Raw genomic sequence first — 14391 nt, 5'->3', positions numbered from 1 at the left:
ACACCCCCCCCCCAACTAGGAATGCTGCCCTCTAACTAGGAATGCTGTCCCCTAGCCAGGAACAGTGTCTCCTGGCCTGGAGCAAAGCTCACCCCAAAGTCTTACTGCAGCACCCTCCTGCCTGAGGGACCTCGGGGTCTTCAGGGGACCACTGTGCCCAAAGGCCACCCTGTCCCACTGGGCTTGCTTTGCTTGGGCCATGCCTATGCAAACCCCTGGTGTAAGCCCCGCCTGGCAAACCCCCCTGGGTGGATGATGGAGTGACAGGTGGCACTGGCATTGGCAGAGGTGGCCTGCCCAGGAGACCCTGCTAAGGGCAGGGGAAATGAGCACAGCTCTCTCCCAGCACAGCCCAGTGCCAAGCTCATGTCCTGCAGCCATGGCCATGGGAATGTGCTACTGACACCCCTTAGCAGAGCATTTTGGGACACGGGGGCTGCCAGCCATGCATGGTGCCACCCTGCCACGTGTGCAGTGTTCCTTGAGGTGGGTGTGGGGACACTACGTCCGCGGGTGAAACATTCCTGGGTGTAGGCGGGGATTTGGGATGGCAGGACGGCCCGTCCATGCCAGGTCCCTCAGCGGGTGCTGGGGCTGCTGGCCCCCACCGCCCCCTCAGTGCACTCACTCTGCAGCCGCGTCCTCGGGGCCCTCCCCATCCACCTCGAGGGTGCTGGTGACGTAGACGGACATGCTGGGGTGCTCGATGAGCAGGTCCTCCATGGGGCTGCTCCCCACGCCGTCGGGGCCGGGCTCCTCTGCAGTAAAACAGGGGGGAGGGGTGACAAACCAACTCTCGTCCATCAAGCAGGGACCGGCCGGAACCGGGGAAGCAGCCGGTGGCGGTGGCGGACCGGGCGGCGTCGGGCGGGGTCGCGCCGAGCGCCCGGTACCGCCAGCAGCCGGGCGGCGTCACCGGGCTGCGGGCAGGGAGGGAGGGAGGGAGGGAGGGGGAGAGAAAGGGGCATCGTTAGTGCGAGAGACACCCACCGCCGGCACGCCGCTACAGCGGGCCCGCGCCGCGCCCCGGCCTGAACCCCCCGCTCGGGCACGGACACGGCTCTGCTCGGACAGGCTGAGCCACAGAGGTGGGACACCAGCGGGGTTTACTGCAGCAAGGCGGTTCTTCCTTCCCAAAAGGAGAGAAGAAGTCCAGGCAGTGAAAAACGCTGCTTTCCCCGTTCTGATGGCGCCTGAGCCGGGCCGGGCCGGGCCTCACAAACAGCACCCAGCACTCCGCAAACACGGAAACCAAGCACACACAGCAGAAAAACAGTCCACACCTTTTCTCTGGAAGAAATCATGGGAATAAATTCTTCAGCAAAGGTTTTCACTGTGCCTTCAACTCCAGCCTGTTAGACGCCAAGTTTTGAGTGGCTGATCCAGAAGCTGACACCCCCCGAGCCTCCCATGCCTTCCCTTCCTCACCTCCACCTGGCAGCAGCACCTGGGCCAGTGCTTTTCTCGGCTGCCTGTGCTTGGAATTACTGGTGCTGGAAAGGGCAGGGAGCGTGCACCAAAGGTGGGGATGCCCACACCCATTCCCAGACTCATCAGGGGGATTTGAGGGAACTGGTGAGGGAGGAGGCAGTGCAGTATCTACATGGACCCTGCAGCTGGATGAGGGAGCAGGAGAAAGCACAGATGAAACTGTTCTTGTGTGGAGAAACACAGCATGGGGTTGGGTATTCCTGGCTCGGTGCATCCCCAGCTCCTCCTGCAGTTGATGCCCCAGCCCAGAGTCCAGGACAGGCCACAGCTGGCCTTCCAAACACGAGAATGTCTTTCTCCAGGTCAGAGGATATCAGCCTATTAATAGCTGTTGATATGCCGGGCTGGAGTTTGTCAGCCTGGGACAGCCTCCAAGCTTGGCTGGAGCAGCTCTCCCACAACAGGGCACGGAGAGCATCCTGGGCACTGTGCCCATCCTTTGCCAAGGTGGGCTTTAGTGTCACAAAGCAATATTTTGGGATCCTCAAGTACCTCAGTGATGAAGCCACATCGTGGGAAATGCTCTTTGCTCTCTCCCTGGGTGCTGAGCAGGGCCAGGCTAAGCAAGGGGGCAGGAGCAGCATCAGAAACATTCCAGGAAGGTCTGAGTAATTCTGGTGCCTTTTGCAACACAGGGGGCAATGGCCAGGCTGGCAGAGGCTGAATCCAGAGGCTCCCTAGGCTGCCTCTCTGCTGCTGGGAGGGAGCCAGGCTGGGAGCAGCTGCTGGCCACCACAGCTCCAGGGGAAAGGATGGGGCTCCGGGTTTGGTTCTTGGAGTGTTTGGTATAACTCAAGCCCCAGAAATAGAGCTGAAAGTATCTGGTCCCCCACTGTTCAGGCACTGCTGTGGGAACAGAGTGCAGCTGAATTAGCAGCAGGGTGCCATTCACAGGCAGACACTGCTGGAAGCCAGCGCTGCACCGAGAGCCGAGGCGCTTCCCTGGGAAAACGTGGGAATGCTTTGTGCCAGAGTCAAGCCCTGGTCCCCTGTGAGCCATCTGCAGCCTCGACCCAGGGATCAGGGCACAGGGTAGCGTTTCTCTGCCTGGGGAGCTCCTGGCTCCTCCTGGCATGCCCCAGGCTCACCGCAGCTGCAGCCAGCTGGCCCTGGCACGTGGCAGCTGCATGCCCACCGCTCCAGGGCCCTCCGTGCAACAGCCCCCTGCCATGGCACTGCCATGACCCTCCCTGGACAGTCCCCTGAATGCCCAGAGCACAGGGAAGCCTCCACAGTTGCCCGTGCCCACACCACCCATCACCTCCAGCAGCTCTCCAGTGCTCCCACCAGGCATGGGGCTGGCCCTGTCCCCATCCCAGTCTTGTCCTTGCTCTGGTCCCTTCTCCAGGTCACTGCATATGGCAAAAAAAACCCCGATGAACAACTTGAATAACAAAAACAAGCATGGGGAACAGGCAGGGAACATCTGCACAGAGTCCTGCTGCCTGCAAGAGGGAGGACAAACCCCTCCTCCTAAACCTGCAGGATACATCTGTGGTCTCCTGAGCTGGGGCCTCGCAACCAACCAGGGGCTACCAAAGCACAGCACAGCCATCGGGAGCTCCTGCACAGGCAGGAGGGTTTGTCTCTGATTGCTGCTGGATTTGCAAGGAAAAGGTCATAAAAACATCATTGCAATTGGCTGAGTCATCAATCTACGACAGAAACTCCCAAGGTCTGAACAGAGCTGGAGAAGATCTGCACAGGAGGAATTCAGTCTGCTTGGTTGGTGTTACACAGGGCTCAGGATGGCTCTGGGAATGGGGAGCCCTGTGGGCTCTCTAGGTACAGGCATCTGGTGCCAAACATCCCTTGTGCTTGGCATGAACACTGGGAATAATTTGGGAAGATAACCCCCATGCAGCTGAGATTTACTCCTCTCAAATGACCCAAACATGGCCAAATCCCTGGTGGCACATCCCCAGCTGGAACAGGCAGGCACCACTGCCACCTGCCCTCCCGTGGGGACAGTCCCCTGCCCCCTGCCCCCCACCAGGACCGGGGTCTCCCGGGGAACAGGCTCCTAGTGTGCTTTCAGCAGGGGCAGGGCAGGGAGCAGCTGAGCCAGGCTCCTCCTGAAAAGTGCTGCTGTCCATGGCACAGCTCAGCCCAGGCCATGGCAGTGCCCAGCCTGCCAGGGCTGGGACCCCACCCCTCTGACCGCCGTGGGCAGCATCACCCCAAAATTCTGCCAGGCTCTCCTCCTGGCATGGAGGCTCCTGGAGGCTTCTGGGCAGCAGCAACCCCAGCTGGAGATTCTGATGCTGCTCCCACACTGGCAGAAAGTTGAGAACCATCACTGGGAGAGGAAAGGGAAAAAGGAGGAGCAGGTCAGAGGCTGCTGCAGTGACCAAAGGGCTGGGCACCACGGGCTGAGCATGGGGATCAGGGGAGAAAAAATGAAGGGCAGAGCTGCTCCTATGTGGTGTAAGCTCATCTGCTGATAGAAGGGTTTGCCCAGCTTTGGAGAGACAAGGTGCAGCAGAGGCTGTGGGAAGACAGTTCTGTTGCTTTGCTTACCTGCAAGATCAATTATGAGCCAGCCATCCTCCTCCTCCTCTTCCTCGACAAAGGGTTTGGGCTCCTCCAGGCCCTCTGGCGTGCTGCTGTCACTGAAGAACAGGCTGGTGAGACGCTGAAACATGGTGGGGAGAGGTCCAGCAGGATGGACAGGGAGATAGAGCTACTGCTGGGCACCAGCTTCCAGGCACAGACACAGGAGAGATGGGCAGGGAGAGGAGAAAGAGCCCTCGAGGTGTCAGTGACAGAGATGTTTGGCTGCCAGAGGAATCAGAGCTGAGCAGTGTGCAGTGCAGTTGCGAGGTGCTTTCCTTGGCTTCAGTGCAAAGGCCTGGAAAAGGGAGAGAAAAAGGATCAGCACATTAAAACAGGCTGGTAGTGTGGCCCTCCTGCATCCCAGGGACTCAGATGGGCTCCAGGGGACAGCTAAAAGATGCCTCTGACACTGATCTGTGCCATGGGCTGTCCCAGCTGGTGCTGTATCTGAAGCAGCACTGGGTGCTTGTGCCCTGCAGCCCCCACCTGCATCAAGCCCCTCATTGTGGCCCCATCCTCATGGGTGGGGTGTCCCAGGAGACCCATCCCCAGGAGCTGGCAGGGACAGAGCAGACACTGTCCCTAAGTCAGGCAAACACGCCAAGCTCCTGGCAGCAGGCAGGACGAGGACAGCATTGTCACAGAATCCCAGACTGGTCTGGACTGGGAGGGACCTTTAAGTCTCATCTGATTCCACCCCCTGCCCTGGGCAGGGACACCTTCCACCATCCCAGGATGCTCCAAGCCCCATCCAGCCTGGCCTTGGACACTTCCAGGGATCCAGGGGCAGCCACAGCTTCTCTGGGCACCCTGTGTCAGGGCCCACCCACCTTCACAGCCCAATATCCCATCTAACCCTGCCCTATGCCAGTGGGAAGCTTTCCTCCTTGTCCTGTCACTCCAGTCCTTTTCCAAAGTCCCTTTCCAGATCTCTTGGAGCCTCTTTAGGCACTGGAAGGGGCTCTGAGCTCTCCCTGAGTCCTCTTCTCTGGGTGAGCACCCCCAGCTCCCAGTCAGGCTCCAGACCTGACAGACTTCAGCCCTTGGAGCATCTTTGTGGCCTCTTCTGGACTCCCTCCAGCAGCTCCACATCCTTCTGATGTTGGCTCCCCAGGGCTGGAGGCAGCTCTGCAGAGGGGCAGAATCCCCCTCTCACCTCTGCCCACCCTGTAAGGACAAGCCCAGGATGCTGTTGGCTCTCTGGGCTGCCAGCACACGCTGTTGTTCACATCCAGCCTCTCATCCCAGCCCTTTGTGGGTCTCTGCTTCACCTCTGCTCAGCTCATCACTGTTTTATCCCTGGGAAAGCAGATTCCCTCCAGTGTGGGGGGAGGTCAGCATTCATTAATTTCGTTAATGTCTGCCAAGCTCATGGCAAGGCACAGGAGTGGCAGCCAAAAGGTGCAGAGTACTATTTGTGTGTTATTTGTGTGCCTCTTGGCCCAGAGACATTAAAAGGGCATGAAGAGGCCATAAAATGCCAGCAGGAGCTCAGTCAGTGAGAGGGACAGCTGGGTGCTGCCGTGCTTGGCACACTGATGTGGGTGCATTGAAAGGGTGGATCCCCATTTCATGGCAAAGCCCCAGGTCAGGACCCTGTCAGCCAAGGGGCCGTGGAGCTGGAGTGATGCTCCACCCAGGGGAACTGCATCTGCTCCAGGCAGGGGGAATGGGCAGGGTACAGGGGCACCATGTGTCCACAGCCACCCCAGTCCTTCGGCAAGACAAGTTCTAGCTCAGCCCTGCTGCCCCGTGGCTTCCCCAGTCCCAGCACCCTGCAAGGGTGGCTGGCCTGGGCACTGCAGTTCTGGGGCTCAGGCACTCTTTTATTCATCCCTGTGGGATGGAAATGCCTTTTGCAGTCTCTCAGGTGCTTTGGGAGGAACAACATCTGCTCTACCATGCAGAAAATGAGAACCCAAAGGAGCCTTCCCCCAGCATGGGATCCCCTGCAGCTCTGATCTCAAACACTTCCAGCTGCAGAAGGGAGTGATGGAGCATGAAGCAGCCCTGCAACTGCCAGCTCTCCCTCCCTGGCATGGCCAGGGCAGCAGTGTGACACCACCTGTCCCCTAGAGCAGGTCTCTGGTGACTCCAGTGCCCCAGAGGCACAAGGCAGACCACTGGGCACAGCCATGCCCCCTGCAGACTGCAGTGCTCAGGGCTCCAGCCCAGCTTCCCACTCACTCTGGGATGGCTCAGCTGAGCCTTGTGGAGACTCTCACCAGGCAGAACAGGAGGTCAGGGAGGACCCTCTGTTCTGTGTCCTGAGAGGGTCCCTGGCTTCCCCTGGAGGCACTGAGCAGGGAGGGCTTGGGCACTGAGACGTGACAGAGTTGTTTCTTTGAGCCCACAACCAGCACGGCCACGCTGCTACCCTCCAGTGCTATCACTGAAATCAGGCAGGTCCCCCTCACCTGGACCATTAAAGCTCATTCATGTGTAAACAACACACAGAGGGGCTGGTGCCCAGCTGGGCTCTGAATGCACTCTGGTGTGCTCCACTCCAAGCACAGTGGGAGCTCCCTCCTGCAGGATGCCCACGTGCCTCCATCCCCACCGGGCTGCCAAAGGCCACCCTGGCCAGCCCCGAGGCTGGGGGTGGCCTCAGCATGCCAGCTCAGCCTGGAAACCTGGCACCTGCCTGAGCACTCGCCTAGGCAGCAAATACCTTTTAATATGACATGAATGTTAATTATTTAAGATGTTTATTAAATATCTAATTGTGGCAGAAACTCCACAGCTCCCAGGTTCCTGCTGATGACGTCCCAGAGTCTCCCACTGTTTGCTGCTCCCCAGGTGCCTGGGCAGGAGGGCCTGGGGCAGCTCGTGGCAGGCACAGGGGTCACAGGAGCCAGTCCCCCGAGGCCACCATGGCCCTGGCTCACTGTGGGGCCAGGAGTGGGTTCATGTGCTTATTGAGCTGGGGCGTTGCCAGGCTGGCAGAAGTGCTGAGCCAAAGCTGACCCCAGTGTCAGCAGGGAGGTCCTCAGGATGACACCGTGGGGCTGGGCACAGCAGGGTCCCCTGTGCTGTGCCCCAAGCCCACCACACTAGGAGGACACTGGCAATGCTCTTACCTCATGCTAGTGTCAGTCTTTGTCCCTGCCCAGCTATGGATGTCACCCAACAGCAGAGCTGGGGACAAGATCTGGCACACAGGGACAGGGGCAGACAGTGGCCCCAGTTTGGCTGCCAGGGCAAGGTCACCCAGAAAAGCACCCAAGCAGCCACCACAGGGCAGGGGCTGAGGCAGGCAGGGATTTTCCCTGTTGCCTAAGACAAGTCAGCCTGGAATGTCTCACTGCAGTGAGTGCTTCCCATGCTCTACAGCATTGGCTTTGGGAGCCCCCTGCCAGGGGCTCATTCTCCAGCAAGCTCAAAGTCAAATGACCACTGACATGGTCAAAAGCTTTTCATTTTCCTTTGTTAAATCATGATGGAAGCTTTCACAGGACAGCAGGAAAGCTGTTTGGTCAGGAACAGAGCACCTGCCTGCTTAGGGACCAGTCCCCAGAAAATCACAGCAAGGGAAGTGAGGTACCTGGATTCCTCAGGTGTCCACCCCAGCCCAGAGGTAATTTGTCTTTTCTGAGGACACAACAGACACTATTATTTTTGATTGTCCCCTCTCCCAAATGCAACTTCTTAAGTTAAGGCACAGGGGCTCACAGGCAGCTGTCATAGCTCTGAAGGAAGTGGGAGAGAATTAAAAGCTCCCCCAAGAGCAAAACTTGAAATGGATCATTTTAAAGGATCATTCCTCAAAGAATTCAAGTCTCCAGCTGTCACACTCCCCAAGCCACGGAATGTGGGGTGGCCCTGACCTCTTTTCTGGTGCAAGAGAGTCTGTGCCACGGGTAGGCTACAGTGGCAGGACCAGCACCATGGTGGTGCCCAGGGAGCTGCAGGAGGCTCCTGGCAAAGCCTTCAGGATCAAATCTGCAGTGTGAAGGCAGGAGTGAGGCCAAAATGCAGGCAAGGGCCAAAATGAGCATTAATCCTCCCCCTCGCTTTACCCTGTCTCTGAAAAACTCAGGTTAAAGCAGGAGGATGAAGCTCTGATCTCCAGAACTCTCAGCAGGTGTGTGGATGGCACTGAGCTGTGTGGAGCAGTCAGTTCAGCAGATGGAGCTTGGAGCACCCTGGGATAGTGGAAGGTGTCCCTGCCCAGGGCAGGGGTGTGGGATGAGATGCTCTGTAAGGTCCCTTTGTACCCCAACCAGTCTGTGATTCTGCAATCTCCCACCCCTCTAGAAGGGAGCAGCTACTTGCCAGGAGCTCCAGGCCCTCCTGGCAGCCACCAAGCTCCTCCATCAGCTCATCACAGAGGGCTCAGGTGACCTGCTCAGCCCTTGGCCAGCTCCTGCCCAGTGAGATGGCCACGTGCCACCTCCATCCCTGCAGGTTCCACCAAGCACTTCTCTGGCTGGAGCAGCCAGCAGCACACCAAGCTTTGAAGTTTATCCAGGTATTTGGAAAGCCTCTGCTTTCCCTGCAGCAAACATTTCCCCCATTTACACCAGGGCATGGAGGGCTGGCAGCCTCAATGGGAGCTGCAGCGCAGGAGGGACCCGATAGTGTCCCTGACAGGGGACTGAGGTCAATCTGTGCCTTGTCAAAAGGCAGAGGTGGTGCCCACAGAACCAGTTTGGACCAGGAGATTCCTTCTCTTCCTTTCAGGTCCCTTCTTCCAGCTTTCCTGCGACTGCAGGTGCCGCACATCCGTGGGGGAAGTGTGTACCAGGTGTCTCTGCTCAGGACACAAGGGGATTGCCTATGTGCCACACCCTTGGGGCTGAGCCGCCCCAGAAAGCACACACTGAGCCCCTGTCCCTGCCAGAGCTGGGGCCACCACCACGGGACAGCTGCCATCCTTCCCAGGCTTCCAGGAACCCCTGACTCGGCATGTCAACCAGGCACTGCCAGCACAAGGGGACAGCCCACCAGGGACACTCACCTGGGGACAGACAAGTTTCTAAACGAATTATGTCCATCAGAATCCTTCCAGAAAGTCCAACAGCCTTTTACAACAAGCCAAAAGGTATTAAAAATATTAAATTCAAAGTGGAAGTAAGGAAACCACAATGCATCAAGTTATTTTTTCCCCTTCAGAAACCTCGACACAATAATTAGTTTTCTGAGTCACCGTGGCTGCAAATAACCCCAGGAGCTAAGAATAGGGAGCAGGCTGGGCAGCAAAGCCCCGGGGCGGCCAGGAGCTGCAGCGCCGCAGGACTGGAGCGCTCGCAAGTCACAGCGTGCAAGAAAACAGCAGCTCCCCTTGGAAAGGGCAACAGGCTCCCTGAAACTTTCCATAAATACTCGGCGGCGGGAGGGATGCTGCTGGCAGGCAGCGGGAGCAGCCCTTCCTCGGCACAGCTAAGAATACCCCGCGCCGTCAGCCCGGCAGGAGGCAGAGGTACACATCAGGTGCCTTCCTCCAACCCACTTGGGAAATGGGATTCTCGACTCATTTTACCGAAATTAGACAAGCGTTTCAAAGGCTCGCTGTGCTGGATGTAGGAAAATCCTAAACCTGGCACAGAAACACAAAACACAGAGGGGGATGCAGCAGCTGGGCAGCTCGGGGGAGCTCTGCTCATCACCCCAGAAATGACCAGCGAATCATCCCTGGCCTGTCCCCTACCCCTGCCAAGGGAGGGAGCAGAGCTGGCAGGGACCTGCCTGGGACAGTCTGCTGGAGCTGAATTAGCGCTGAATTTGGTCCCACATCAGCTGTGCTCCAGAGCTGGCCGATCCTGCTGCTTTGCCAGCAGGCCATTGATGGATTCCCTTGGGGGAGCCCCGGGCACAGGGGCAGAGCTGCACCCCGAGGTGCTGCCAGCACGGACAGACTGATTCCAGCAAAACAGAGGCTGAGGCTGAGCCAGAGCCTCTTCCACGGCAGATCAGGGGAGTAGAGGGGGGGAAGGCAGAGAGTAGAGAGTGGAAAAATCCCAAAAAACTCTTCATCATGAGTCTCTTCTGATTAATGGCAGACCAAGACAGGACCTGGAAGGGCTTTCCTCAGCCAGTCCAGGGTCTCAGCAGGAACTAGAGCTCCCACATGCTCCTCCAGATCCTGTCTGAAGGAGGGGGACCCTGAAGAATGAGGAGATGTTTTTCCCAGAGCTGGTCTCTGCATCCACAGCAGCTTTTCTGTCATTGCTGCAGGAAGGTCCTTACCCCAAGGGCAAATGTGGCCTCGTGCTGCTTGATATCATCACACACAGTCCTGGCAAAGCTGCCAGGGGCTGGCAGCATCTTGGAAATTTTAGATTTGCCATGAGCCATGCTATGAAATTTTAGAACTTTCCTCTCTGGGATGCGCTGGGTGAAGCATCCCAAGGAGTGAAGCATCCCGAGGAGCTGCACACTGGCAGGGAAGGGAGCAGCCCAGCCTTACAGCCTCCACAAATCACAGAGGCTGAACAGTGCCTGGGACCCTGGACTGTGACACCACAAGAACCCCGAGCTCCCAGCAGCTCCCCCCAGGCCACTCAGCCCCACCACCACCAGAGCAGGACTCGCTGTGCAGTCAGCATTAAAAACCCCTCAGATACAAGTTTGTGTCACAGGGCTTTCCAGTCTAATTACAAGTTTGTGTTACCATTTTATTACCTGGGGAAAAACTTTTATATTTTTCCTTTTTTGTTCACACAGATAAGCAGCAGTCTAATGCAATGGGTTCCTGACAGTGAGCTACAGCAGACAGCTTTTGTCTTTTTTTGTGGTAGGTTTGTTGTTTGAGGGGGGAGAAGGGGAGTATTTTGCGGGGAGGAAATATAAAAGGAGAGGAAAGGTTTATTTTAGAGCAAAACAACACAATTCTTGGCACTCTGTAGATCAAGCCTGGTGGGAAAGGAGGTCCAGCACAGTCCTGTAGCCGAGCCCAACACCTGTTTCTGGGAGGGTTTCTGGGATTGTTTCCTACCCCAGCAAAACCTTGGCCAAACAAGCAACAGCACTTGGCACCTGCCCAGCTCAGCCCTCGTTGGTGCTTCTTCAGCACTGGCTATTGCTGGGCTCGAGGGAGAGTTTAATCCACTATTTTGGGATGCCAGTCTCTTTGCTCAGATGCTCTGAGCAGGGCTGTAGCTCCCCTACACAAATATGTATATGTATGTACATAAAAGAATTACAAGAGCAAAAATTCCCTTTTTAAGCCGTTTTTACACTCCATAAAATCCAAGTTTTTCCACAACAAGTCCCCCCAGTTAGGAGCAGGATTAGTTTCCAGGGTCTGCCAGGCTCAGCCAAGCTGAGGTGAGAGACATGAAATCCAGAGGAAAATTGCCTTGTTAGGACTTATGACTTTTTTGAGCTGTCCCAAAGGAGGTGTCCTTAGAGCAGCAATAGCAGAGGGAGATGCTGAGTTTGGCAGCTGAGGGACTCCATCCTGGGATGTGATGGAATTGCCCCATGGCACAAACCTCAGCCGAGTACTGCCAGCACCCTCCCCCTCCACGCACAGCCCCTGCCTGGGCAGCACAACTAAACTTAACAAAAACATCAAAGCATACATCTGAATCTCATAAAACCTGGTGGGATTTACAAACACAATCGAGATCTAAAGACAGAGGGATCTAAATCCAAAGCACCAAGGATTTTCTGGAAATAAATTAAATAGATAATACTTTGTGTTAGCAATTCACATCTACTTACATTCTTTACACAAATTTATTTCATATAGTATACTATATATGCTGTATTTTATACAGTATGTAACACACAGAATAGGAGGGTGTCCCTACCAGGACATCCCCTGGCAGGGGGTTGGAACTGGAACGAGATGATTTTTAAGGTCACACCCAAACCGAGTCATTCTGTGATTCTACGACATATTTAACATATTGACACATACTTGTATTTATATATTTACATTCCTTTTCCAAATGGCCACGTTTCGCACCCGAAGTGCGTCTAAGCATCACGGGGGGAGACACATCCACGCTTCCTGCCGAGAACAGCCACAGCAGCGACGGCGCGGAGGGGCCCGGGGCCACCCACGCGTGAGCACCGCGGGCAGGTCCCGCGCGCCGCGACCGCCACCGCCCCGGGCCGGCGGGGTCACGGCGGGCCACGGGGGGAGCGCTGTGACGTCTCAATGTCAAATGCAAATGAGGCAACGTCACCACAGCGCAGCCAATGGGAGCGGGGAACGACCGCCAATCTTAATCCGGTGAAGAAGAAACAAACAACAGGCGCGGGGGGGCCGAAGCCGAGGGGTCCCGGGCCGCCCCCGCCGGACGCTCCCCGCCCGGGCCGAGCGGGCCCGCAGAGCCCCCACCCCCGGCCCCGCTGCGGCCCCGACCGCGTCCCGCGGCACTCACCGGCCCTGCGTGTCCCGGGCGGCGGAAGGCGCTGAGGTAGTGCCGGTGCCGGGGCGGTCTCGGTCTCGGTGCCGGTGCTGTATCGGTGCCGGTGCCGGTGCCGGTGCCGGTGCCGGTGCGGACCCCGCGGTTCTGCCGAGCGCGCGCCGCTCCCCCGCACAAATCGGCACCTTCCGACAGCTGATCGTGACGTCACAAAGCGGACCCGCCCCCCGCCGCCGCAGCCAATGGGAGCGGGCGCAGGGAGGGCGGGGCCCGCCCCGGGGTGGGGCCGGGGTCCCGGGAGGGGAGCGGGGTCTCGGGGGACGCGGGCGGGCGAGGCCGGGACCGGCCGGGTTCCTCCGGGCCGCGGGGCGACGAGGGGCTGGGGGCTCCCGGGGACGCGCGGGGAAAGGAAAAGGCTGGAGAGCGCCGGAGTGTTGGGGTGGAGGGGAACGGCTGAGACCCCGGAGGTGCGGGGCAAGAAGGGAGCTCCGGCACCGAGATACAACGGGAACGGGAGGAGGGAGATGGACACAAATTAAGAGCTGAAGCGACTGGACAGAAAAAGCGATAAGAGCCCGGTCCCGCCCGCAGCGCCCCGAGGACGCGGGGGGGACAGGAAGGGTGCGGGGGATGTGCTGGCGCCCGCCGAAGGGAAGGGACAGAGGCTTGAGGCTTCCCAGACACCCACTGCCTTCTCACTGCTGCGAATGAGGGGGCTGGGCCCGACACCCCTGGATGTGCCGCCCGACCATTACCCACCTGCGAGGGGACTCGGGGGGTTCGTGAGGAACGACACCAGGAACGTCCCTGGAGTGTCACAGCCCCTCAGGATGCTTGGCATTACCGGGTTTGCCTTCATCCTCAGCACGGGCTGGCCCTCGGACCAAGGTTTGGTTTGGCCTCGTGCCAGGCTTGTCACAGGGCAGGATATTGTCTGTATAAAGATAGAACATTTATTAAAACAGTCATTAATGGAGCCGTTTGGGTGTCTGAGTCATGCATGGAACAGTTAGGACTCATCTGGCATCACAGGTGAGAATTCCCCATTGTAAATTCACAAGAGGTAGAATTTAATTGTGTCTTATTCAACACGAGGTCACAAATTAAATAACATTTAGTCTTCTGTAATTGAAGGATCTTGCAGAAGAGTATAAACCATTTTGGGAGGAGAGCTGCCACCTTGCAGAGCTCCCACCCCACTTTGCCAGGAGGGGAGCAGAAGCCTGTGAAGCTTGAAACAGTCCTAAGCAGAAAATCCACTCATTTGGGATGTCCTTGGAGGGAATTTTGAGCTGGCCATGGCAGTTTCAGTGAATGCCCAAGGAGCTGAAGTTGCTGGGTACAGAGGGGGATGATCTGCAGAAGACATGCAGAAGTTACAGCATCACCACACTTGACCCCCAGCCTGGCCCCTGCCTGAAGCCAAGGGCTCCTGCTGCCCATGGAGGCTCATTTTGCTGCTTCTGCTTGTCCTGGTTTCACACGGAGTGATTACAGGATGGCTCCTGCTGGCTGCAGCAGGAGTGCAGAAATTAGCCTTTAATCCTGCTGCCGCAGAGGAGGGCATAAATAAATGCAGCAGAATGAATCTCGTTAGGGTGAAACACGTTCCAGGGTAAAGGGCCCCTTTTGTGCTGGCATGTGCCCTAAAGCACAGGTGCAAATGGGATGCCCCTCTCCCCATTCCTACAGGGATGGGAAATGCTTCAGTCTCTGCCGCACCCTGCCCTGGTCTCCTGCTGTTGAGAGGGGGTGGCAGTCCCCTCCCAGGGCAGCTGTAGCCCCAGCGATTTACTGCTGGAAAAGCGCAGATGGCGAGGCAGAGCAAGGAGCTTCTCACCAGCCTGGGGCCATCAGCAGTGGCTGCCAGGCCCTGCTGTGCCTGGCCAGAGCTTGTGGCCAGGGGCTCTGGGCTGGGTGACAGCTGTGCTGTGTGACAGTGGGAAGTGACTTTAATCTTGCTGGCACAGGGAACAGTGGGCAAGAAGCCGTGGTGGCCCAGCCCTCGTGTGCCTACAACGCT

At 57.6% G+C, this 14391-nt stretch overlaps 1 protein-coding gene across 1 annotated transcript in view; it reads right to left on the bottom strand.

Annotated features, from left to right (window-relative positions):
• TP53INP2 (tumor protein p53 inducible nuclear protein 2) overlaps positions 1-12614 on the bottom strand; it is a 20527-nt gene extending 7913 nt beyond the window's left edge. Inside the window, exons 1-3 of the mRNA XM_041398260.1 lie at positions 12384-12614; positions 4012-4342; positions 629-758 (exon numbers count right to left, since the gene is read on the bottom strand). Of these exons, the coding sequence (XP_041254194.1) occupies positions 629-758; positions 4012-4135 (254 nt within the window). The 5' untranslated portion in view covers positions 4136-4342; positions 12384-12614. The remainder of the gene's footprint in view (positions 1-628; positions 759-4011; positions 4343-12383) is intronic.
• Between the last annotated feature and the right edge of the window lie 1777 nt (positions 12615-14391).

Source organism: Onychostruthus taczanowskii, unplaced genomic scaffold, assembly GCF_017590055.1.
Source record: "Onychostruthus taczanowskii isolate IOZ18803 unplaced genomic scaffold, ASM1759005v1 scaffold142, whole genome shotgun sequence".
Taxonomy (NCBI): Eukaryota; Metazoa; Chordata; class Aves; order Passeriformes; family Passeridae; genus Onychostruthus; species Onychostruthus taczanowskii.
The sequence above is the reverse complement of the archived record's forward strand: the minus strand, read 5'-3'. Positions and strand labels throughout refer to the sequence as shown.